The 27368-nt window shown below is 42.4% G+C and overlaps 2 protein-coding genes across 9 annotated transcripts in view; one reads left to right on the top strand and one right to left on the bottom strand.

Moving 5' to 3' along the window:
* The window catches only part of LOC142043948 (uncharacterized), a 50582-nt gene that overhangs the window by 757 nt on the left and 22457 nt on the right, over nt 1–27368 (top strand). The window lies entirely within an intron of this gene.
* Nucleotides 1–27368, bottom strand: TSPAN2 (tetraspanin 2). Of its 2 annotated transcripts, none has more exons than XM_075055812.1 (8): nt 27200–27368; nt 24224–24326; nt 9823–9920; nt 9296–9370; nt 8651–8752; nt 7342–7413; nt 6525–6608; nt 1–3758 (listed from the first exon to the last, which is right to left on the bottom strand). In XM_075055812.1, the coding sequence occupies exons 1-8, from the start codon at nt 27266–27268 to the stop codon at nt 3612–3614; spliced, it is 750 nt and encodes a 249-aa protein (XP_074911913.1). In that variant the 5' UTR covers nt 27269–27368; the 3' UTR covers nt 1–3611. The 2 variants fall into 2 exon arrangements, with proteins under 2 accessions (XP_074911913.1, XP_074911912.1); XM_075055811.1 differs by having other exon boundaries at nt 1–4546; nt 27200–27367.

Here is a 27368-nt window from a genome sequence, read left to right as displayed (position 1 = left end):
TTCAGGTTATTTTTATTAGAAAGTTGTTTCAAATTCAAGACAGAAAAGGTGATAAAACGCCACTTCAGAACACATTAGACTAAAGGGAAGTGAAAGCTGATTTCAGCAACAGAATACGGTGGTTTTTTTCTCTCAAAGACAGCTGCCATAGAGGTAATTCTGCTACAGACTCTGCAGCATAAACCGATACGCCAGTCCTGTCCAAAATCAGAATTTGTGCTATAGAAGCAAATACATTGTATTGGAAGTGGTTTGTATTTTGGAGAACCTAGTGGCTGGAGCACCAATAGAGAGGAAGAAGTAAGATTGAAAAGCTTTATATATGTACATTTTCTATGAACAGCATCTGATGTTGTTCATCAGTAGCCTCCAAAGGCTGTAAAATATAGCATCTGAAGTATTAAGATAACTCAATTTCTTTTTCAATACATATGAAATATATTTTGCTAAAAAAATATCACTTTCAGTATGATGAAGAAAAGTGAAATACAAATCTTCATTGTAGGGATATTACAGGGCTGTGCTTCATCAGCTCCTGTGCAATCTCTGCGAGAGATCAAAACTGGCTGAGGTTTTTCTGTAACAAATGAAGCTCCCACTGAAGTCAGTTACTTAGAAAAATTAGACAAGGGAAATGTGAATAATGATGTTTAGAGTTATAATAAGGGCATCAACAATTTACACCTTTCATGCTTTAGAACAAACTGTTTGACAGGAGAATAAGAACACGTGTGTGATGTGCTTTCAGAATTATCACCTGGAGGGATTTGATCTTTTGTCACTTTCCTCTGAAACACAGTACAAGGGACAGGACTAAATGGGTACTTCTGCTGACTTATACGGCAGTTACTATGTATCTGGTGCACACAAGCATCGGAGTTTGTTAATTAACTCCTGGCATGCAACTTTGGAGCATGAACTGTATTTGAGGAACTTTAGGTACTGGTTTGGATTTAGTTACCTTTGAAAAGCTTTCTTATTGAAGACATATGGTGTAGCTGCTTGGAAATGATTTTGTACTGCCGACAAAGATCAAAGATTTTGTGCTTTCAAGAGCTGAAACGATAGAGCAGCAGCACAATAAACTGTGGGCACTATATATCTAGTTTGGATAGCCATAACCCCCCCTGTGACATCTAAGCGTTTAAAAAGGGCTGCTCAAGCTAGTAAATGAAAATTGGAGTTGTTAACTAGCTATGATCTAAAAGCAACAGGAAAGAATTCTTACAGCTTCGACAGGGAAAGAACAGGTGTATTTTCTGTCCCTTAATGAGTTAAAAAAGACTTTCAGTCACTAAGATGCAGAGAAAACTGCAAATATATTATGCACCTCACAACAGCAGACAACAGCAGGAAACAACAAAAGAGGCTGTATCTCTGGATTCTGTTAAAGGCACTAGTAGATGCATAACATTGATTTCCAGCTTAAATTATACCAATAACTTAGGTATTATTCTGTTCCTGATATGCAGTGCAAGTATCCCGTAAACTTAAATAGCAGTAAACCATAGAGTGTAAGCAGTAATTATGCTCAGAAAAAAAAATGCACTGTTCAGAAGAAGAAAAAAAAACCCAAAAAACCAAACACAAATCCAAAACACTTCAGCAGAAAGTTAGGTTGTTCAAGTCTGAATTTATGGAAGGTTTCTTTGTGCCATTCTTCCCTGTTTTCATAAGGCACTTAGATGTTTTTGTACTTCTGGGGGAGTGGGGAGCTGGGGAAGCAACGGAAGTTTCTGCAAGCTGCCTTTTTATTCAGTGCATCTCAAAAGCAGGAGTGGGCATCTTCCAACTTATTCAGGAAACAGTAAACAAATAAAGAAGTAAACTCTGGTCCTATCATTACATTCCGGTGCTACAGATTTGAGGAATTAAAACCAATTGTATGAAGATGTGTTTAAAATAAATAAAATGCTGTCATTACAAGGGGGAGTGTAACACAAGGAAGTGGCTTTATTTGCAATAAATCTCTATCCCTCTAGGGCAATAATCTTGGAACCTGAACTACTGGCTTCCCTACTGTGCTATTTTTACTGGTTTTCCTGGAAAGCTGTCTCGCTCTGAATGGCAAAAATGACACTATACACAGGTTTCTTCTTGCTGTCAGTATTACCTTGGGAGAAAACACGCCAGTCATATACTATCCCATTATCTATTTAGAGCAGAACCAGTTGTAGGGACAGTCTCAATTATATCTGGGATCCAGGAAATTGCTTTGGCTATGTCAGTTGTCTGCTGTGAGAAACTCACTTTCTTAGTTTCAGCTTGAGACCCCTGTGGATTTGCTGCTAGTGTCATTCTCCCAGTTGAGCCTTCCTTGGGAGCAGACAGCAGACTGGGGCCTTATTTCCTGGTCTGATGCTTGCAGAATAAGGTCCCAATTCCTACTTTTACACGGCATCCATAGCTAATCAGCTGTGAACAGAGTGATACAAGCCTAACTCTTCTTCGGTGTAGGATATAATGTCTCCCTGTCAGCTGGGTACCTGAAGCTAGGCCTGGAAACTGCTCAGTTGACAGTGCCTGCTGCATACCCAGCATTTAGTGCACAGTTGTCTCAGTGTCACAGGTTGTGGTTGAACAATTTGTAAAGACAGCAAGATGTGTCAGTTAAATCAGTTACATGGAACAGCAACACTCTTTCCAATCCTGAAGTAACAGAAAAGTGATGGGAGTTTGAGTTTGTTTGGGAAATGAGAGATAAATATAACGAGAGATGTATATTCCACACAAACATGTGCACTTGACTGTACACGTTTTCTGAAATCCCATTTCCTTCCATTGTGTTTCAGTGGAATAAAGACCCCATGACTTGTAAATGCCAAGTCCTGTTAGACATCGTGGACCGTTTCAATGAGATAGATACATAGTTTAGCTGAACTTTTCCCCATCATGTATGGAACAACTGCATCAGAAATCTGAACCTAGTGATCATCAGAGAGACAGAGCTGCTATGTGGATATTGTTAGCAAAAAGCTGTTCTCTGAAATGGTGAATAATCTTGAGTAAGCCAAAAATTAAGAGATTCTGAGCCTTTGATGTAATTTATTTTCCCCTTCTGGGGACAACCTTTCTCCCTTCTAGGTTGTTTTAAAAGGAACATTCTCTTATGAATAAATATGACAAATAGAAAAATAAAAATATAGAAACAAACTATGTAAACGCAAGCCCTGAGGTATTTCAAGCACACAGTGTAATTTTTCTACCTGACATGCAATCTAAAGGTGCCAGTAAGAAAATTTACTTTATGGCTCTGTAAAAATGTCCCATCTTTCTTTCCTGCCTTACACCCGCAAGAAAAGGTGAGAGGTTGAGGTAAGAGCCCCATGGAAGCTGTGATAGTCACAGAAGCAGAAACAGAGGATATTAAAGTGCTGTGTGTCTTTCCCTGACCATTTTCACTCTTGGTTGGCTTCCATAGGCCAGTTAGATTCTACAGAGTATCTGACAAAGCTGCTGCTTTTCTGGATATAGGCTCCACTCCTGCACCAGCATATATATCATATAGAGTCTTGCAGGATAAAGGGACTTCTGAATAAAGATTTTTAGTGGCCCCTTTAACTCATAGATTTATCTATTGTGTGTGTGTGTCTCAGGCTAGCTTGGGAAGCTTAAGCACACTTTGCACTGCAATCGCTCCCATATGACTGCATTATCTTGCCAGCTTCCCACCTCTTTCCCCCTCTTCCTTTAGCCTGGATCTCCTTGGACATGTTTCCTCCCCCAGAGCTTTCTGCATTTGCATGAAGGGTCCAGTCCTAAAAAAAAAAATCCAGTCTCTGCATGACAGTGAAGTCAATGGGTCTACTCACATGAATTAAAGCTTGCTGGAGCAGGCCCTTAGGCATTATAATTTTTTTCTTAATAAAGTCCAATTTTATTAATTCTACTCTGTTTGGGCTTTGGAAAGAACAGCTACAAAATGGATCATAGGTCTTACTTTTTAAAATGGCATTCGTTCCTCCACTAATTCTTGCAAAAGGGGCTCAAATTGAGAGGGTTTCAAGCACTGTATACCTATGGGTGTGTGTACACTCTTGCATAGTGAGACTCTGGAATAATACGCATGCAAACATGTCCACACAACATATTCCACTTGCACATACTTACCTAAACAAGGTACTGCATACACAGGTACCTGCTCATGTGCATATATATGTGTAAGGAGAGATATGCGTGTGCTTACACAATGTCTATAGATGTGTAAACTCTTAATTCCACATATACAAACATTAAAAATCAAATTAGTCTTAGATGCACCTTTGCTTCTTTTCATTAAAAAGGACATTTTAAACCCCTTTTTTGTTCACTTCAGTTTTACTGTAACTAATACAATTCACCTGCTCACCTAATGGGATATTCTCCTCTCAGTATGTTAAAACACTAATTAAAATGCATTACAATTATTAAATTGGGTAGAAGAGCACTTCTTGTAAAGCTTAGTCTGGAACTCCTGGGACATAGTTGTGCAGTGAAAGTTTTAGATCATATCTCTTGTGTTACGGATCGCACAGCACAGAACCATGCTGAATATCATGCCAAAGATCTAGAAGAGAAGGGATGCAATTTAGGGTTCCACTTACAAAACAGTTACAAAATAGTCTGCATGCCAGAACAATCTGAAGGTTCTTATGGCAGAGTAGCAAGTGACTGCTTCCATCTACAAACCCCAAGACATCAGGCAATTAACATAAAAGAGATTTCACTGATACTCAAAGCCAAGATTTTATCTGCTCACACTAGTTTCACTGTTCTTTTTTCTAAATGTTAAGGCCAGCATAACAGCCTCAAACGTTAATAATATTAACATAAATTTCACTGATATCAGTAACTGTGACTATTGGTATTATGCCTAGTATTGCACCAAAAGGTTCTGAGTTTCAGAATGCTTCTACATGGAATATTGTATACACACTTGAGTAAGAGCAGAGAATGATTCCAGAGGAACCAGGTCTCTGGAACTGGTGCTGAGCATTGCGATTTTACAGAGAAAGCTAAGCTCTTAACAGTTACTGCTCAAGACCAAGACTATACATTAAATATAAAATTCTCTTCATGTTAGGGAGCTAGTTAACTAGAGGGAATGTTAAAAACAGAGAACAGTGGGTGATGCCAGAGTCTCCAGAAATTTCTTTTTTGCCACAAGTTGATTCTCCAAAGCAGTTAGCAGCTATCTCCTCAGGCCTTATTGCTAATAATGGGAGATGAGCAGTACTATGAGGCAGTTAAACCACTGAGTTCACATCCCCTCCCCACACACCTCCCTAAGCAAGGAGACAGCTGACCAGTCATACCCCATGAAGTGTCAGAAACAAGCACAGAAAAATGTACAGACATGTTTCTGCTGCTAAAGAGGTTATAATTTCATAACTTGTGCTGTATCTGAGGTGGGAAGCCATAGAAGAGATGTTCCTATTTCTAGTGTATCCTTGTTGAGCAATGAGGTTATTGGAACTCTGTCCCACCCATGTTGCTTTGCTGTATTTTTGAGTATACCTTCACGTTCTATACAAATCACAGGATTGTTTAATCCCCTTTACCCACGCCACGGTTTCTATTACATCCATAAACCCTTCATATGCTTTTAAGTGTCCACCCATGTCCATGAACCTCCTGCTCTTCAGAGCAGCTTAAAGGTGTATTTCTTTATTAATATTCTGGCTCCTCATGCTGCTTCTGACTGCTGCTGGTTTCAGAGTCTGAAGGAAGTCATGGCACGTGCGTGCTGGAAAAGGCTTTCTGTTAAAGCCTGTGCCTGACACAGACTGCCCATTCCTGCCACATCCTTGCAGCAGGGTGACATCTACTGGTCACAGCTCTGTCAGGAAGGAGCAGACCATGGGAATACAACAGTCCACACTTGTGGGAGGAGGTGGACTGTAAGGACAGTTATCAATGCTTTGATGACACAATCCGATGAAACGGCTACCTGTAACTAGGTACTATGTGTTTAGGAAAGCAATGCTGTTCTGAAAACTATGCAGTTTAAATCCCGCTCCTTTAACAAAATACATACTGATCACTGGATCTGTGACCTAGAAAATCTGTTTATAAACTATCCTTCAGATTGAACCAATGCTACAGCCAGCATATTCCTGGAAAGCCATTTCTATGCAAAGGGCAGGTACTCTCTACTCCTTGTGAAATCTAAGGAATGGATCCTCAAAGGGCCTAAAGCATCAGTCTGCAGTTGTTTTGGAATAGACGAAATGCTGCTACAACCTTTTGCTTTTCAGTTTGGTTCATGTGCACTTTGCTTTCCTATTATTACACCAAAATAAGGTTACCATTACTTTGGACCTTCTCTGAGGACACAAAATGAACTGGTAAAATGAAGTCATGCAAGTCTGCTTGTGCCAACATGGGCAATTCCCAGAGAGAGGACACACTGAAAGTGGTAAGAATAACTGCACCTTTGAGGAATCTCACCAGTTGCTGCAAAACACCTTCCACAAAGCTTTGAGTAAGGGACAGGATACTGGGCTCAAATATAGATTTGAGAGTGAGAACATGGATTTACTCACTGTGATGCCAGCAATTGCAATTCCAACAATTCCAACTAAATGCAGATTAGCATCAATTACATTCTGGATTTCAACCAGGCAGTTCTATTAAAAACAAAATTGAAATACTTTTACTCCTAGAAAAATATACTCCAACCAATTCTGTCAGCTGTTCTCACTAAACAACAGATAAACATGAAAAAATACTGCAGTCACTGTCCTAATTCTTGCATCTATGCCTTGTGTTTTGTTGGACAATTTTCACAGCATATTCCCTTTTCTCGTGAGACATCTGTACCTCTTGCTTGTACAGGCTGACACATACAAGTTATTTTCTTACAATCAATTTTCCCGAAATTTAAAACCCTCTATATGATAGGCCATGCTAAATCAGGCAGTTTGGCCCTTCAGCTTGACATTGTACTCACAACCAGATTCACAAAAGACAGAAATAACAGTATCCTTCTTAACACCAACAAAGTTTCTAGTCGGGAGTCTCCATGCCTGATTAAGGCAGGCACTTGCCAAAATTCAGCCTTCACAGGGCTTTTCATTTAGGATTCCTTTTCTGCTACATCCTTCCCACTTTTCAGATGATGTAATATTGTCTCAGCTACCATGGGATGCTACAAGCAGGCTTCAGAAATGAGGGTTGGGCATGTTCAATATGACCTCCAAATTATTTCTGCCTCCACTCTGCTCCATTTCATATGGAATTTCATGCTGGAATTTGCAAGGTAAAGAGGAAGTTCTTTCTTTTACTTATAGAATGTATCCAATTTTACTAAACAATTGACATGAAAAAGTGATTAGAACAACCAGAAAAGAGGACACTTGCCTTTGGCATCTGGATATTCTCTGGACAGGGTAATCCCATTTGTTCCATATTATCTTTACCACAGCATTGGAGCTAAATGAGAGAGAGAGAGAGAGAGAGATGAAGAATTGAAGAAGGGGAAACCATAGACTTGTTTCATACTGAAATTAGTTATTACTTTCATATTGAAAGTGAGACAATAAATAACTAAAAAAAAAAGAAACAATACAGATCAAATTATAAATTTATTCCCTATATTAACTGCTACCTCTGGTAGAGTTCCAATTGTGTGGGCCAAAATTCTCAAAAATCACTTTCAGTTGTCTGAAGCCATAGCAAACAGACAAATTTGTATTAACAACAACTTCCAGAAGGGATTTTTATCACACTATCTCATAACAAAGCAAGCAAGTGGATTTTGGAAAAGCAGATCCCTGGCTTACAAGGAAACAGGAGTTGTTAAAGGGAGAAAGCAGAAAGTTCAAATAGCGCATACAGAATTATGGGCAACGCACAAAAGCTACAACAGAGAATGCTAGAATCTTTATTTCTGACAAAACATAGTGCTGGGTTTGGAGACAGTAATAAATCAGAGTGTTTCAGAGGGTTTGTTTTTCCTGTTTGCCTATCTCCCACAAAATGCTTGGAATTCCTCTTTGGGTCAGAAATAACAGCTATGGGAGAAGGACAAAAGGGTCTGAGGTTGTGAAATGTTTGTTCTAAAGAACGTGGGAATGCTGTAAGGAGCAACAAAGCTTGGGCTTGATCTCTGTGGGAGGCAGTGTAGATACAGGATGGACACAAATAGGATTCAGGAAGTCACAGGTTCTAATTCTGATTCAGACACTAACTTTTTGGGTGGCCTGAACTGAGTCACACATGTACTTTTGGTTCTTTACCTACTTGGTTCAGTCAGTGGCAGGATCTGCCACACTGTTGGTCCTGGGACACGGGTCACAGTTTTTTCTCTGACAAATGCAAAGAGATTCAGACCTTTCTACCTCTCTCTGCATTTGTGAGTATTTATTCTTGGATTTTAATATCCAAAAAGGCCATAATAGTCATATCTTCTGCACAACAAAGACAAGAAGCATCAGCTGAAATTTAAAAGCCTGGCCATTTTCACTTTCAAAGTTAGGGATTGCTTGGAATCTGAAAACCAGAATTCTGACAGAGCGATCAGGAAACCAGATTTTGAACCTCTGGCTCCATTTTAAGTAACACTCAGTTCTATTCTTTCATACCTCAGTGGGAGGCATTTGGAATTTTAAAGGGTAATGTGACAGTAGAGTAGCAGTGCAAGGTAATAAAGTTCAGGAGGACTACTCACAGCCAAGTGGTAGTGATAGATAGTCCTGTTGACCTTCCCCCCTGGGTTTTTCATATAGTCATCATAAATGTCTTCATAGATTTTCTGTGCTTCCTGTATTGCCTGCAGAAATCAGACTTTCCAAGTGAGTGGCAAATAAGTCTTACCCCCAATCCAGTGTGGACTTCCAGCTTGTGTCATCAACCTCCAGAGCAGAAAATTATGCCTGTTAAACTGAGGTACCATGATTGGAAAGATAGGAGGTTTTGTGGCCTGGTGGCATTCAGAGGGACTCTGCATGGGTCAGTATGTACATATGCTGTATTCTGTGTTTCGGTTAAACACTGTTAGCTGAAGTTCAGGGCTTGAATTTGTTTGCCCTTTTCCCTAGCAATACCCTCTTACATAGTTCTACTTGATGTTCCTTGTGGATGTAAGGTTGAACAACACCTACAGATTTTTCTTTAATAGAGGGGGGCAAAAACTGCATCCCATTCTGGACTTGTGACAACACAAGCTCTCATTGACTCCAGATAAGAATGTCAGAGAGTCTTCCTGGGAAAAGTCTCCTGGAAAGGTTTCCTATGCAAGAGCCAGACTGTAGGTCAGTTGGCACTGGAATCCATAACTGCCCCATTCTTACATTAGAAGTTGCTTGCTACTTACCACTTTCTTTCCTATGAAGGCAAATACTCCAGCAGTGACCTCAGCCGCAAATATCACCAACAAGCAAGCAAAGAACTGCAGAGGAAGAAGAGAACCTTGTATTAATGTACCTTGCACAATTCTGCTTTATATGGACTGCCAGTCAGTCCCTCATCGTTGCCCAGGCCTTAACAGCCCACACAGTTACTGAAAGAATGCTGGTAAGCAGGGTCTGTGACAAGGGCGTCAAGTCAGATTTCTTGTAATATGGAAACAAAGGTGGAAATGGCAAAGATGTGGCTTAGATGGTAGCTTCAGAAGAGACAGAAGGTAATTCCAGGAAGTATATCACATGAGACAAGCAATGGAACTTCTTCATGTATGGAAGCTCTGCAACAGGACGGTGGCTAGAGATGCTAGATTAGCCAGTAAAAGGACATAAGACATTTCAGGTCTTGCCTAGTAAAGATCTTTCCACTAATGACACAAAACATATGCTTTTGAATGATTTTCCTACGCAGCCCAGGCCCTTGTAACCTTTTACTTACTGCTCCAAGTAAGCACTGAGACTCCCGCGCTGCTCCACAGCACCCAAAAAATCCAACTGTGGTCATGAGAGCCCCTGCTCCCACCAATACATAGAGTCCTATGAAAAATCAGAATCAGAGAAGAATTTAAGGTTTGTCTTCCCAAAGTCTGCTACCTATTTTGTCAAAACCATGCATTTGTAAGTAACAATGGTCTCTGGCTCTCACAAAGAACACCTGTTACACAGAAAAGTTTCTCTTGATCCAAAAGGAGACCAATGATTTCTTCAGAATTCTTGGAGAATTTCATGAAGACAAATGAGAAGACTTCTACCTCCCAAGTTTCCTGTCCCAAGGGCAGCTCGGTCCAGGAAAAATATACACCATACTATCCAAAACCACCTTACAACTCTTCAGTGAGGAATGTAAGGCAAAAAAACTTCAACGTTGCTAGAGGGCTTATTTTTGTGAAACCTGGGACTGGAAATGTGCTGCACTGCTATGTAGGGGTGGAACTTAAAAAGCTACTTGGCAGCTATGCTCTGTCAGTTGCCTGGCAGTACATAAAAAGGGACATTTGAAAATCCTCAGGGAAGGTACAGGCACTACAGTGTGATGTTCTTCTGAAATCAGTGCTTTGGCTGGGGAAAAAGCTGATTGCTATTGGAAAGAAGAGGATGATTGGGGGAACCGGTTGAAAGCTGTTAGAGGAAGTGAATGAAACAATGAATGGGCACCCTCTGGCAAAATAGTGAGTGGGAAGAACAGCCTAGGGGAGGTCATAACCTCAGCAATAGTCCTAAGCTTTGTCACTGCAGAGAATGGAAGCTTGTCTACACTTCAGTGATTTGGAGTGTGGCATCTTCCTTTTACAATAAGTAGCTACTTTACTGCCTGCTGGGCAGGCATATTCCAGTGTCATTACTCTACTTTTTTTTTTCATCCAACATACTGATGCAAGTGTCAGAATATGTGATATCAGCAGCTTTTAAAGGCTAGTATCAGTGCACTGTGATCAGAAGCCTTGGAAAAGAGTTGCCTGAAAATGGATAGAATCACAGAACCAAACAAATCACATCAGATATTAAAAAAAGGTGATTTGTATGAAACGAGTAGAGCGTCTAAAACTTAGAGGCCAAGAACCTTGCATGCATGGCCAACAAACACCATCTCATGGTGCATGCTGCCCTCATCTGAACTGCAGGATATCCTCCCAGCACCTTATTTCAACAGGCAGAATCAGTGGCCCTGCAGCAGTCAGTGGCAACACTACATTGTCCTCCTGTTCTGGACATTTGCAGTTAAGTGTTATGCAGTTACTGAATTGTTCAGGGGATTGCTCAGACACCTTAGCCAACCTCCTCCTGGGACTGCATTGCTGAATGGACTTAAGGCTACTGGCACAAGGAGTTACCTGTGTGTAGACAAATCTAACGACATAAAGAAAGAACAGCAAATAGTGGATTATCAGACTAAACACATTAAGAGGATAATGAAGCAATCTGGGGATGAAACTGCCAGCAAAGACCAGGCCTGAAACAACTGCAGAACATGGGAGATGTCAGTGTAGCCCTGTATATATTTGAAGATCTCTAGGATCTCTAGCTATGTCCAGAACTTGACAGGACAAAAACTGTAGAGGTCAGGGGAATTGCATTCATCTCTGACACCTGTAAAGCTGCTAGAAACACTCACATTCAACAGGGTTGGGTTTTTTTGTATGGACTTTATCTAGGACAAAAGGAAACCAGAGCACAGAATTTTTCATTCCTCACTTGTAAACTTAGATGCTTGATCTGTGCTTAGGCAATACATCCGTTCATGGGCAGTGTCAGTTCCCATCAGACCACAACAACTGTGTTTGTGCCTTGTCTCTGGGTACCATGTCAGCCAAAGTACAACAGGCTCAGTGCAGTGCCTTGTAATTCTAGTCTTTGTCTTGTGTGGGCAACGTGGGAGACACACAGAAATCTTCCACGCCAATCCACTGCGAGAAAAAACAGCTTCCTTTCCCTCATGCCGTTATGAGGAAACAGCGAAGCTACAGACTGTGCACACTAGAGGGCACAGTGAGCCTCGCTCCCAGCTTTGACTACGCAAACTTTTAATGAGAACGTTTAGTATTCTCAATTACCAATTTAAACATTATTTTTAAAACTGACCCAAATCCTTAGGGTTAACAGAGCTGCTGGCATTTCCTGTTAGCAGACCTTGCATAACCTAGACTAGAAAGCCCTACAAATGACACTTTGCAATGATTGCTAGGAAAATGAAAAAATAAACTGTCAATATATGAGTGCAGAGCATCAGCTACTCTGCCACAGAGATGCAGCCTGATTGGAGAAGGCAAACTGCTGCCTGCTGCCCATTCATTGGCACATCACTGTCCAGTCACTGTATATCAGCCAGATATCTATCCCAGCTCTTATGATCCTTCTCCCCTCCACTCTTCTTGCCCTGGTACCTTTCTTGTGTCAAGGATTGCTGCTGAGGAACACATTCTGCTAAACAGCAACAAAACAATTATAATTAATATGGCTTTGTCAGGTCTGTGATGCTAGATATGTGGGATTTAGGGCAACCAAGTTGGTGAGGGGCCTGGAGCACAAGTCTTATGAGGAGCAGCTGAGGGAGCTGGAGCTGTTTAGTCTAGAGAAAAGGAGGCTGAGGGGAGACCTTATCGCTCTCTACAACTACCTGAAGGGGGGTTGTAGTGAGGTGGGTGCTGGTCTCTTCTGTCAGGTGGCTGGAGATAGGACAAGAGGAAATGGCCTCAAGTTGAGGCAAGGGAGATTTAGGTTAGATATTAGGAATTTTTTTTTTTACTGAGAGGGTTGTCAGAGGTTGGAATAGGCTGCCCAGGGAAGTGGTTGAGTCACCATCCCTGGAGGTATTCAAAAAGTGAGTACTTCAGGGTATGGTTTAGTGGGCATGGTTGATGGTTGGACTCGATGATCTTGAAGGTCTTTGTAGGGGTCGGCGTTCGGAAGATCTCGCGTTGTCACGGAAAGTTAGAGGGTTAGTCGCAGCCTTGTGATGTACCTGTAACCCCACCTCCCCTTGTTAGTATAAAAGGAATTAACTGCGCAATAAAAGGGGAAGTTGGCGCTCACACTGTGTGTGTTATCTGTCTCTTTCCCTGGTCCGGGCCGACCAGTGATCTAATCGTGGCACCTTGATATGTAGCGAATGCTACAGTCTTTTCCAAACTAAATGATTCTATGATCCTATGATTTGCTGCTGACTGTGCTGGCAGTTCATATTCTGTATTTTCTAGATTTTTAATATTCAGCATCTTGTGACTTAGTAGGACTGAGCATTCTTAAAGCTAATACTTGTACACATATTCACACCATAGTGGTTTTTACTGAGGGAGGGACATACAAAGATATACCTGGCTCAGGAGAGAAAGGTCAGCCCTTTGTGAAAGATGAATTGGAAAAAACTAAAAACTCTCAGGTGCCAAACCTGCTGTTCAACTGCCAAACACCAAAACTGCCATTTCCTGAGATCTCCATGGTAACAAACAACATGTAATTACAAAGATGTTTCCTGGACCCTTTTCTGCGTGTGACTCCCTTACTGCAATCCCTGTAATTACTTATAAGGCAACTTAGCAGAGAGACTTTTTGATTAAGAAGACTGGAAAGAAGTCTTCCCATTTCTTTTTGTTGCTTCCAGCTAGCAAAGGCAAAGCTCTCTGAGGCTCAGGGGTGAGACCACTTTCAGGAATTTGGATTTGCTTTTGTCTGAGAAACAGACTTAACATTTCACTTGCATGAGTCACAGCTAAACCGCTACCTCAATCAGAACTTCCCTTTTAAGGCATGTTACAGGAAGAACTCGCACCACTCACTAAACAAAGCTGAGCTTGCTGTGTGTCTGGCCCCACGACTGAGCCAGCCAAGAGTTTAAAACCACCTTCTTGCATCTTCTGTTCAGGAGAGTTCATTCCAGACTTTGTCCTTTCTCAGCCTGGGACTAGTAGTTGCTGATACCGAGAGCGCTATTTCTAGATGGAAAATAATGACGACACTTTAAAAAAAATTCCACAAAACTAAAGATGTTTTTACTTGTCTACTATATACACACACATCTAATCTTTCACACAGAGATGAGGCACTTGAAGAGTAGCTTGAAAAAAATTCAAAGGGACCAGGTTACTTCTCAGCTTGCACTGTGAAGTTTCCTAGCACCCAGATTCAGGTATGCTCAACAGGAAGATGATTTCTAGGCAGGGTATCAAAGCAGTAGATTCAGAAACATCCTAGATGGTGTAAGTATGTAAGACAGGGAGCTAGTATTTCTTTTCCTAGTAGGCTATACACAGCAGTGTAGGCATGATCACTTCAAATTCTTAATAGGAATAGACCTAAACTGAAAAGTGAGACTCTCTAGAAAGAAAAAAGGGTGACAATGTGTGGCACTCCTTGGAATCATAGCCTTACCTAGAGACATCATGCACTGATAGTCATCAAGTTAGCCCAGTTAGGATCAGCAAAGCAGAAAAAATCCAGAAATTTGGTGGTGTTAAATGTCATACATTGCTATGCAATAGTATCATGTGTCAGAAGTAACTAAGCTTCACTAGAGCCCGTTTGTTTCAAAAAAAGCAGGATGGAAAGTAAAAGCCTTAATCAGCTTCTATTCATAAGTGCTTCCACTGTAAAATACAAAGCCTTGGCATGGCCTCCTATTTGACATCTACAGCACAGCAAAGAAACAAAAAAAGACGCTTGGTTTATAGTCACAAAATGGAACACATTTGATAGCTAGAAACTGACACAAAAAAGTTCACTACAATTCTCAGCATGGCAAAAAGAAGTGTACAAGTCAGGTCAAAGTAGAGAGCTTGTTTTGGTGAATGGAAAATTTTGCGAAGACTGTCTAGCTGCAGCTTTTTGTGCAGCAGAAGTAAAACAGTACAAGGTAGAAAGGAAGCAAATGTTTGTGGCCTGTATTAAATTTTTCCTCTTACCTCTTCTTGCCTCTGTTAATTTCCTGATTTCTAATTATGTCACTTTGATCTGTGTGTGCTAATGAAGAGGAGAGAGAGTTTGACAATACTAACTATTGTCTGAGTTTGTTGGCAGCACACAGCCCACACAGGAGCAGATAACAGATCAAGAGAGAATACTGAGAACGGGCACACTGCCATGGCATTAAGGAGGGCAAATGCTGGACCTAGTGGCAGAAACCTGCCATCTATGTGACTGCCCACAACATTCAGGACCCACAAAGCAAGTCACACTCAGCCCTTGAATGCAAAGGGATGAAAAGGCACATTCCAAACACTTAGAAGCCATGTGCAAAATGCAACAGAAAACTGGTTGATCTGAGCACACGCAGCCAGGACACTGATGACTGTGAGGGGTACTAGAGGAAATACGGGCTTCTTTGTAAACACAAGAGGATGAAAAATGAAGTGTCATAGGACTGGGTTTTTTTTGTACAGAGCCTATTCTTTCAACCTTTTTTGTGGGGAAACATGCAGGTTTTAGGGTGGTGGGGTTTTATTTGTTGTTTGAGCTGTGCTAAAACACCCACCCACACAAACACAGATTTTTATAAGCTGTGAAGAGAAACCAACACTTCTACTTTTAGCAGTAAGTCAAGTAAGAGAACACCTAGTAACAAATTGATTTCCCTTCTGGCTAAAAAATAAGAGTGTAAGAAGGGGGGAAGCCCATACTTCAGCCATTGTTTCACTTTGCAAAGAACAAATTTGGAAAGCAGTAAAGCAGCAGCTTTTCTATATACTTGATTTTTTGATTCATCCCATGGGGAAATCATTATTTCCTGAAAGGAAAATGGCAAATGCGGGCATTTCCTGTGATAATTCCAACAGGAGGGATTCCTGTTTTCTGGCAGACTCTGCTTTGCAATTACAAGGAGAATTTAAAAGTTACCTGCAATCTCAGAGCAACCAATGGCTCCCAGTAGTGAAGAATGGCAAATCCACAACTCGGCAGATATCTCTAGATTGGTATCTATGTTCATGGCACAGAGTTCTTCCATAAGATAGTTTCCTCTGGGTACAAGCAAGTATACCCTACTGGGGCTGTATTCGGAGACAGCGGATCTGCAAGTGTGAAGAAGCACCTCAAGAAGGATAAAGGGTATTCTGTGTGTCATTTCTGGATAAACACCTTTGTGATTAGCAGTGAATACAGAATTTCATCATTTTAAGCTAGGTAGAAGAGAAGGATAGAATTTTATAGCTGCTGACTGCAGGGTGTCTTTATGTGTATCAAGAGTGAGGGAGGGATCAGCCCCATTTTTAGAAAAACAATGAGTGAAATATGCAAGACATCCGTTCTTTCTTCCTTAGAGCAATTAAAAGCCACTCTCAGGGTAAGATGCAAATCTATGCGTAACTAATCTGAAAGGAAGTGTCACCAGTTCTTTAGTCTGTCTGTGTCATATGGCACTGGGACAGAGTAACAACTGTGACCTTAGAACCAGAGTCCCTTTATGCTCCCATTGCAAAGAATCACGTGATAGGCAGAAGTGTGTACTACCAATGTTTTATGAACAGAAAGGAAACATTACAACACAAACCAGGCAGGTAGGAACCTAATAAACATTAAAACCATTCTTACTTCAGACAACACATGAACCATCACAACCACCACCAGATATACTCTGCCGGCTGCCTAGCCTGGGAGAGATCTAAATTCAGAGTCTGGGACAACCCACTCCCAGAGTTCTTTTTTGTTTGGTCTGCCCCACCTCCCACCCCCCCACCCCAAGTCTTATTGACGGCTTTGAGATACAAATCCCTGTCTAGAGCCTACTGCAAAGAGCAGGAGCAGACAAACGTACACTGTCTCTCTGTCTGGCTTTATTTCACATGGGTTTCTTGTTTACCTGGTTGCTATGGTCACTTTCCATTTGAAATAATTCTACTTTTTCTTTTTTGGGCTGAGTAACTTAGCACTGAACAAACCACCAACTGTTCATACTACACTGAGAAAACAAGCAGCTCTATTCCTGGTATAAGAGATCCAGAGGCAGTGATGACAGGAGTCCTAGAATCCAGACATGACTTGAAGAGATCTTCCTGAGGTTGTATGTGCATTACAGTCTGGGAGGCAGATGTGCTTCTCCACAGGACTCAAACTCTCAAGCCCTCAGTAGAGCACCAAGGAACCTGTAGTGCAAATGCACTATTGGAAAAGATGAGAAACACATGTTGGGAGTTGGAAATAACAGGCCAGACAGGGACAGTTGTGTATGTTGCACATGGTAGCAAAGTCAGTTTCTGGAACAGGCTTCTTACTAGAGATTACCATTTTTCTGTTAATAGATTTTTAGTATATTTATCTAAGAAATACATCTACAAAACCGAAGAAGAGAGGCAGAGTCCTCTGAAGGAAGATTAATTTCTGGAGAATTGAAATATATCCTTAATTTGAGCATAATGCATAGACATAATTACATGTCTTATGTGAATTCAACAGGTATTTCATGGTGTTTAATCTTCCTGGAACCACAAAAGCATTACAGATACCAGGCAGTTTGTAGGCTTCTGCTGATGCACAAATCCTGAATTTCAATTTAAAAGCAACCTCACTGTGGTGTAACATCCTGGTCCACTGCCTCCCCCTTCCCATGGAATACCAGCACTTGTTACGTATCTTGCTCACATGCATCTCACAACCCTAAATAATTATGTCCCAAATTCACATAAGCCAAAGTATGTCAGCTATTACCTTCTCAGTAGTCTCCAATGGCTCTGTCAAGATCTACTTCACCCTATACCAAACTTCACTGAAGTCAGATGTAATCAACATACCTGTATTAGGCGGATCTGTACTATCGCGGTTGAACTTCACAGAATCCTGTGGCAATGGATTCTACAATTTAATGATGTGAATAGTGTGAAAAACTTCCTAATATGGAAGTTGTTCATAGTGCATAGTATGATAATAAACTTACCAAAATTCTTAGTACTTTTTCTAGTTTTATTGCATCTTTTCTGACCAGAACCACATACGACATTCAAGACACTGAGTGCACTGGAAATTTACACAATGAGTTTAAAATTTTTCATTTGGATTCTCATTTCCTTTCTTAATAATTCCTGATATTTATATGCCTTTTTAACTGCAGCTGAGCAAGGCACTTTTGACAAGAGCAAATGAGTGAGTCTAAGATCACATTCCTGTGTCGTTATAGCTAATTTAAAGTCTATCAGTGTTTATACTGCTTAGAGTTTCTGTTACCACTTGTATCACTTTGCTTTATTGATACTGTGTTTCATCTGCCTTTCTAACACTCAGTCATTCCGTATTCTGAAATCCTCTCACAATGCTCTGCAATCCTTTCTAGATTAGGACACCCTGAATAATCCTGTGTGTATGCTGACATTTTGATGCAGGTGTCAACAACAATTATACACTTCTAATGCTTAAATGCACAGGCTGCAAGCCACTCAAAACAGAAAACAGAGTATGGGCATAATGAATTCACAGAAATCTGCAACCCCCACAGTAGCAAAAGTTAGGACTCTGCAGATAGCTGTCTTTACCCACCCAAGTGCAGGTAAAGTAAATGCTGGAACAAAACAAGCCAACTCAGTCAAAACCCTCTCTGTAGATGCTTTTGAAAGTGGCACACCCCAAAAAGGAGCTAAGGGCTTTTTTGTTCCTGTTTTATTTTTTTCCAGCAGACAAAATGCTTTCCTCTTAATGGCTTCATAGTGGACAGTCCCATTTTATTTCCAGTTCTGTCAGAATGAAACACTACACAGGACATTTCCCATGAGATACGATGGATTATATTGGTTCGGTTCTTTTTCTAGAAGTGATTTTAGAGACTGGCATCTAGAGCAGAGTTATTAAAGAGAGCATGTATGAAGACCAAAGCATGTAACAGAAAAAGTTCCTTGTGCCCAAGGAACCAGCACAGACTTTCCTCTTCATCCACCAAAAGCAAAGAGGGGAGAATAGGTGTCTTGAACTGACCCTTAAAAACTCCATTCCTGGAGTTTTGTGTGCTGCTACAGCAAGAGGAAACATCTTGATGTCTTTTTACTTCATGCAGGACCAGTGACAGGTTTATCCCCAGTCACCTAGGTCACTTGCTGCAGGTGGCTGTTTCTGGAAAAGTTGCAGTGTTGAGCCTGTGGTGCTGGGCTCTGGCCTTTGTGTATGGGCAGTCTGACCAGAATCAGATACAACTGCTTGATCGCTCACTGAGGTAGGCTGAGGGAGACCCCACATACTCAGTGAGCAGTATTCTCAGAGTTCAGCATTCACAGCAATGCGACCAGCGTGCAGGCACCAGGGTGACTTGCAGCTGCCTAGAGGAAGGAGAAGAGGGTGTGTCAAAGAAGGAAATGTCGTAACTGTCAGTTCAACTGTTGCTGCTGTGTGGAACTGGCTAGCTTTTAGGTAGCTACATGCAAAGAGAGTAGGATGGGAGAAAGGTTTATCCAGGAGGACAGAGTAACAGGCAAAAAGCATAAAGTGCATTCTTACTCTTAAGTGATTAATTAAAAAAAAAAAAAAAAAAGCCTCCTGAATCTCAGCATATTGCAAATATAAACCAATCAACCTGAGGTAGATGGACAGATTATTCCATTAGGCTTGATTAGCTTGTTTTGTCAGAATACTAACTTTGTGATGTCCTTGCCCTTACTCTGCCAGGTGGGATACTGACTCTTAGGAACTGACTGCTACGTTTTATGATCCAGCACATAGACTGAGGACTTTTGAATAACTTTAATTTTGACTAAGGTTTTTTTGGGGGTGGTAGTGGTGGTGTCATGTTTTTTAAGCAGATTTCTGGTGCAGCAGTTTTCCTTTTCCACTCAGGGCACTATCAGCATTTTCTAAAGCACTCTTCCTCAACTGCAGAAGACCTGCATACAACATGACAAGAAGAAAGACAAGTTCATTGCTCAAGACTTAAGTACACTAAAAGCCTCTCCAATACACATGATGGCAGGACCATGTGATGCTCCTCTTATGGTATTGCATCTCTACACAGAGGCTACTTTGCCAATAGCTCTCATTTTAAAGGCTGATAGAGTTTGAGAGGCTACGGATTTGGACAGAAAATACTGTTGACTAAGGGTATAGTGCTTGACTCTGAAATACATGAATAGAACTATAACAAAATGAGGCACAGGAGCAGAGAATTGCAGTTTACATGGATTTAACTGCTGGCCAACTCCTGTTTGTATGGGCACCTACTGCTATGGAGAAAAACGACTAACATCCTTCGACTCCAGACATGACTTCATATCCTAAGGCATGCGCCATCTAACTGTACCTTTCAAAGCCAGAACGATCACTCGTGCTCTCACAGACCCCAAGAAAAAGCCACAGCCACCCTGAAACTTCTGTCCACAACTGGTTTGGCCCTGGTGAATGCCTGGACCACAGATTGTATCGTGGAACTGCAGCATAGAAACGTAACATAGCAGGAAGTTCGTGAGCTCTGGCTGTGCAAAAGAAGCGATGCTTCAGTGCTGCTAGTTATGAGAAAGAGTAATCCAGACTGATTCACTCACATTCATCAGTTTTTGTCACCATTCCTGATGGGGCTTGTTGAGTGCATACACTTCATTTTTATTGCTACTGGCAGTGATGTGACCCTCTGCACTTCCATTTATCAGGGATACAGAGAGTTTGTCCTCCATGTTGCCCAAGGAACCAGCACAGACTTTCCTCTTCATCCACCAAAAGCAAAGAGGGGAGAATAGGTGTCTTGAACTGACCCTTAAAAAGTCCCCGTGTTAGTTTTTACTTCACAAATGCTCAACTTGCACTCAGCAGGCATTTTGCCTTCACTTCTGTGCCTTAGGTATTTTTAAATTTAAGAACAGCGCTACTACAAAGAATTAATTAAGGACGAATTAAATGTGAGACAGCAATGCTGACATCTTGGGTTCAAACAAGCATCTCTTTTCCTTCTTCTTGTTGCTGACTTTCCCGCCCAGTAAAAAACTTGCTAGAGTCTTGGTACAGGAGTCTCAAGAAGGACGAGCAATCTAAGGGAATTCCCTTTATTCTACAGATCTTTTCTCCTTTTGGTCAGTATAGTGTCACAGACCACTCAGATAAAAGAGGTAACTGCCCAGCTATTGACCTTTGCTGAAATTATCTTTTTTTTTCTTTTTTTTTTCTTTTTTTTTTTCTCTCAAGTAAAGCTGTGAGAGGACTATATGAAATCTACCAGAGCTGAACTGCAATAGAACAGGAAAGCTACAGTTTTGCCTCACCACTTGAAGCACAGGCACAAAAAACATACTATGACATAGAGTAACATAAAAATATTGTCATGCATGCCACTGCAGTGGGAACTCCAAAAGTTGGGGAGCTGCAGAGAGAGGATGTCCAATTTTAGGAAGCCATTACAGTCTAAGATACATCTGGTAAAGTGGACGGAGACTGCATCGGTCAATGAGTTCCAATTCCAACCTTTTATGTTGTAGGTTAAAAAACTGCAAGCTGCAGTGGGGAATATGGATCACTAAACACAAAACCACAAGCAAGAGAAAACTAAGAACACATATGTGCTTGACCTCAGCACTGCTGCCTGTAAGTTGTTCTCAAACCAACAAAAACATTTTAGTGACTGGAAAAGATGAACAGGCCTGGTTGCCAAGTCATGGCCTGAACTATTCCAGGGGGCAGAAAAGACAGCTGGACTGCTGGTAAAGAACAGGGCTATTTAAGGAGACTCATTCTGGCCTAATGGAAAATGCAAGGATATAATTATCAATTATTTTAAACTAAAACAACATTTCAGATCCAGGAAAAAACATCACAAGGAAGCACAAGAGACAAGCTGGTTAGATTCAGCTGGCAGCTCAATACAGGTACAAAAAGAGCAGAATGTGCTCCTCTTTAGAAGGAAGAAAATGAGATGTTTTCCACAAGATGGTGATTCTGGACAGTGCTTCAACCTACAAAGCAAACTCTGAATGCAGATGCACTGTTGTTCCAAGCACTGACACAAAGCTGATCTGATCACAGGGGCTTGGGTTATCATGAGGCAGCCACAAAAGCAGTCAGTGGAACACAGCTAAAGAAATTATAAATATATATAGCCATGTGTTTATATCTCCAAGTCATACCGATGGTCTGCTTTCTCTTTCAGCCCTCTGGGCAGCTGCGCCTTGGGTGCTGCACAGTGTTCCATATTAAGAATTCCTATGCAAAATTCTGGCTGTCACCCAGAATGCCTGTTACAGAGCAAACACAAAAAGCCAAATAAACAACACTCCTGGAGCTGGTGTGAGAAGGGCCCAATATACAACTGTCAGGGGGGACTCAGAGCTGAAATCTCCTAGAGAGGTAAAGCTCTTGAGCATGACCGTCAAGTGCAACCTTGTCTGCTGGAAAAAAAACGCTGTTACTGAACTTATCACCATCCTTTTACCAGTGCCTTAGTCACAGATTGTTAACAGCCTCAGACTTCTGAATGGCTGCCCTATCAGATGCTCAGAAGTCACAACAGCATTTAACATGATTGGTAATGAGGGAGGGCAGCAGAATTTTTTTTGTTTTCCTTTAACAGGAATGCTCTGTTCAAAGCACAATGCCTATTAGAAAAAAGGGCCAAAACTTTGCTTTTGAATTCAGTCAAAAGTGCAAGTTTTAAAGAATTCTCAACATATTTATGTCCTGTTCCTTAGCACTTCCTCTGCTAGCAGTTACATATTATAGCATACAGCTCTATAAATACACGTGGCAGCCCAATAGTTGAATGCCACAGTATATGACAAAAACTTTTACAAGAACAGCACTTCCCAAAATTAACAACTCTGAACAGCTTTTGTAATTCCCATTCAGGACTGAAGCAGAATAAATCTTTTAGAGATTTAAATATACATGCATCAAAGGATTATCTTGTTTACACAGCGTTACAGTCTGCACTGCAAAGCTGTGAAACAACTGTGGTGCTTATTCACATCACAGGATGTACTACTTTCTAACCAACAGTACTTGATTTTGAAGGCCAGAACATGCTTCTGTCTTGTTGAATCTCCTGGGTCAAATATTAAGTGGATGAGGCAGGGAAGAATTCCAACACAGAGCACAGGAAATTCTTCAGGTATAAACTGGATCTGGAAATGAAGTTGGTGATCTAATATGCTGCTGACATAGCAGCTCAGATGTAAGAGAAAAAGTAAATCATGCTTCCTGGCTCTCTGTGTCAGTGGAGGTGCTACAGGATATTTTCCAGTAACCCTCAGGTCCCAATCAAATTTTCATCTGAATGATTTTATTCAGCCTCATCAACTCTCACAGAAACTTTGCTGGACATAACATCCTACCCATCTATTCCCACAGTACTATACAGTCAGCTCTGTGCCTCTAGCCTGGTTGCATATATTAAAGAAGCTTGGGGTTAGGACTGCGGTGTATCAGAGTCAAGGTCTCCAATAAGAGAATCAGGGTATTTAAAGTAACTGCACAGCCCAGGCAATATTCCTGTGATAGGTAACTGACTGCTACAAGACATCTTGGGTCAACTTCCATTCCTGGCCACCCTGTCAGAGTGGCTCAATGGACAAGGCAGGACTGGGTATTCATTCACACTTTGCATTTGTATATGGCAAAAATGTTTGCGCCAACTGGATTTTATTGAGTGAGTCCATCTCCAGGGGTGATATATTAAAATAGAAAAAAGTCTGACTCTTCTGGTGTAAAGGCATGTTACAATTGCCAATGGATAGAGAAATGCAGTTGCTGACAGTTCTAGACAACTGCTATTTAAGAATGTCTATAGGTATGTAACACATGTGGCATTTCCAGAAAACCCAACTGGAAATCCTAGAGAGAAAAAAACTTATCTTAAATGTCTAAAATTAGACATGACCAATACCAATTCTGTGGGCTTGGGGAACTAGTTGATTCCTGCCTAGGCTGGACAAACTGTTCTTGAGATGACTGAACACTGTGTAGTTCTACTTTCCAGCTGTAGAAGGATTTGCTCTGGTACTTGAAGTCACACTGAGGGCCTCTATGCAGACACAGGGAGAACTGGTGAGCAGAAGTTTTGCTGCTGCACTGGTGTTAGAAACATTCAGAAGTGACACTCATTTTGTTGGCTAGCAGCTGCACAGAAAACTCTGGAAGGATGTGTTGGTGAGCCCCATGTTCCAGGAGTCCCTGACCCATCTCAACTTCTATTCTAACACTATTAGCACAATTCACTTAAGATATGTGAGGATCGGATCAAATCTGGGAGAAGAGTTCAGTTAGGCCTAAGGAAGTTGACGCCAAGCAGAGAAAGGACGAAAGCCATCATGCACATGACACACAGCACCAGAATGTCCAGTTTTGTGTAGTTTAGCCCAGGAATTGTTGGTCTTCATATAATTCAGTGCATAAGGTGTGTCACATGCCCCAGGATTAAACCAAGGCTAAAGGTTGCTGTCATCACAGGCACTTTAACTTACCCATGAAGAAATACTCTGGAGACTTTTTGTCTGAAGCAAAGTCTGCCATAACCCCACCAAACCGCAGCCACAGACCAAAGGCAATGACAGCCAGTCCTGCCAGCTGGAAGATAAACAGACCAGTCAATACTTTAGTAACAGTTGGCTGGAGAGCATCAAAGAGGTGTCATTGGTACTTTCTGCTTTCTTGAAATCCCACAGCTCAGGATTGCACTGTCAGAAAATTCAGGAAGCACTTGCCAGTGTTTGATAAGAATGAATTCCTATTATAGTGCAATGTACTTCTTTCTTTCTTTCAGCTCTTCAGTGTAGTGGTGCTTCTGAACTTACTAGTGACTTTCAAACCTTGTAAGTAAGCTCATTCAGTCATCAAAACTTGGCCTGAATTGCAATAGGGAGTGGAGTGGGTGGGGGTGCGGAGGGGAAGTGAGTGCCCATGAGAAGAACACACAGGCTGCAAAACCAATGAGGAACACTCTGACCTCCTTCCTAACCCTCAGAACTGGACTGTAGTCAGGCAGTATGCAGGAGGCCACTCAGGGCCTGGATCTGGAGTCAAGATGCTGTTACTGTAGGAAGAGCACCTTATGGGGAAGTGCCACACAACCAGGAGTTAAGCCTTGTTGGCTTGACACAAACCAAACTTTTAGGACAGAAGTAACTTGACTTCTTTTTCAATGCTCCCAGCTGTTTTAGGGGTAAATAACAGCCTTTTGGGCTGAGAGGTGCCCCTTTCCCCTGTATGTATCACAGAGGTCCAGCTCCGGTGTCACGAGATATGTGATGCTGTAGAGAGAACAGCTGGACCTCTAAATCATCATACCAAACTGCAGGAGACCATCTGCCATTTCAGAATTGCTGCTGCTGCTCAGTTGTAAGAAGTGTTCTGTTTGGAGGCTTACCAGAAGGAGATGCTTGTATTGTTCTTAGGGATGTGCTGAAGTCAAGTGTGTTTGGACCAATTATGACAGGGCATTTTTCTTTAAATCACCATGGGACCCCCTATCAGAACTAGAAGGTAAAAGGATGTACAATATCAGTGTGCAATATCTTGGATCACAGAAATGACTAAGAAACAAATGACAGATGCTGTCAAATGCAAGGAAAAATTCCCTTTAATGTGAACAGGACTAGATCAAAAAAAAGTGTCAAGGCATGTTGTTTGAGGGGAAAGATCTATAGACAGTGGTCTCGGACCCACAGCATGTGAGACATATTTATAAGCCTGCCAGGCAATGGTGGGTGTCCTGGCAGACAGCTTCAGCATCCTGCAGGACCAGGCACGATGCTCTGCTACTGTTCAGATGGAGGCCCAGAGCCTAGGCCTGCAGCAACTGCGCAACCTGAACGAGGTTCACAAAACACCTGCTGCTTACCATATCCTTGGCAGCCTGGCGTGGTGCTTTTTTAATCTGTCCTACATTGCCTGGCACTTGATTGTTCTGGCATAGCTACAGCAAGCAAAGAAAGCAGGCAAGCATATGCCTGAAGAGCTAGGGATCACAGCTTTCCAAACAAAAGTGTCACAGCACAGAGTGTGAGGGTGCCCTGCCACCCTGGTCACAGCATTTGAACCTCCCTGCTTGCAGGCATGGGCTCAGCCTTCGGACTGCCAGAACATGCTAGGAGCCCCCTCCTGTCAGTCCAGGCTTACAAGTGCCTCTGGTAGTTTGAATGTGTTTGAAATGAATGCCCCCAGTCCAGCTGAGGAGATGGTTTCTTCCATCTCAGTGAAAAGGCAGATAAAAAAACACAGCAATTGTCACTTTTGTGAAACAACATAACACAAAGCTTTGTCCTTCTACTGACTTGCAGCTGCAGCTGGGCAACATCACTCTGCCCCTACAGCTTGAGCACAGCAGCACTGTGTACCCGGAGCTTGCAGTGCTGTCACCAAGAGGGAAAACCATTTGGTTTAACTGTGTTTCAAACATAAAGGAGACAAAAGCCCAAAACCGCTTGCTCCAGAGAGGCTGAACAGGATTATTTTGTGACTTTTTAAAAAACAGTGAATCAGAAAGAAAGAAAAAGACATTTAAGAAGATAACATTGCTAATTGTTTTCCAGTGTGAAAAACGGCAAAGCTACTGGAAGGGGGAACACAGCATGAGGGAAAATGAAAGAAAAAAGCAAGCTTGAACTCAGTTGTGCTATGGAACTGTGAGACTATTAAAAAGGTGCAATGAGAGGAGAATGGGCAAAGCATTCTCTAAATCTCTTGAGGGTTCTGTAGTAGACACTGTTCCTTGCCACATTAGGGTAGCTTTCAGCAAAGTAAGTGCAATAGGATACAAGGACTTTCTCTTAGGATGAACTTGTAAAGTAGCAGCTGTTGGCTCACTATTTGAAATGACATTATTAGAAAGCATCGTGATGCTGTGAAAAAGTGTTCCGCTGCAATTCGCTGCATGGGATGCTGGGACAACCTCTCACAGCCTCCTGTCGTTTGAAATTTTATGCTTGCTGGGGAAATGGTCACTACTTTAAATTACCAGTTAAGACAGACGTTGTCTTCTCTCGGCAATATCATCAAGTACGTATTTCCCCAGGAAGAGCTGTATCTTTATACAAAGTCGAGTAACAGTCGAGCGCACTCTTGCAACCCGAGCTCAGGTAGCCCAGCCTGCAGCCCTCCTCCGAGGGACCCGCGCATCTCCTCAAAGCTCGCCCCTGGCGCGGGGCAGCCCCGGCGCCCGCGGCTGCGCCCCGGCGCCGCCCCGGCGGAGGCAGCGCCCGGCACCCCGGCACCCCCGCCGGCCGCTGCCCGCTGCCCGCGCGCTCCGCCGGGGCCCAGCGCCGCCACGGGGGCCGGGCCCGGCCGGCCGCCTCCGCGCGGGACCGGCCGCGGCCGCGACCCGGGAGCGCCCCGCGGCAGGTGCCGCAGGCGGCGCGGCGCGGCGCGGCTCGGCCCGGCCCCGGCCCGGCCCCGCTCCGCTCCGCTCGGCCCGGCCCGGCCCGGCCCGGCGCGGCGCTCACCCAGAAGGTCAGGTTGAAGATGAACAGCAGGATCTTGATGCAGCGCATCCCCCCGCGCACCGTGCCCATGGCGGGCGCCGGCTCCGGCAGCAGCTCCCCAGGCGGCTCGGCCCGACTCGCCGGCGGCTCCGCGCGGGGCGGGGAGCGGGGCGGCGCTGGGAGGCAGGTG

This window comes from Buteo buteo, chromosome 23 (genome assembly GCF_964188355.1).
Source record: "Buteo buteo chromosome 23, bButBut1.hap1.1, whole genome shotgun sequence".
Classification (NCBI taxonomy): Eukaryota; Metazoa; Chordata; class Aves; order Accipitriformes; family Accipitridae; genus Buteo; species Buteo buteo.
This window is presented reverse-complemented; position numbering and strand designations above follow the sequence as displayed.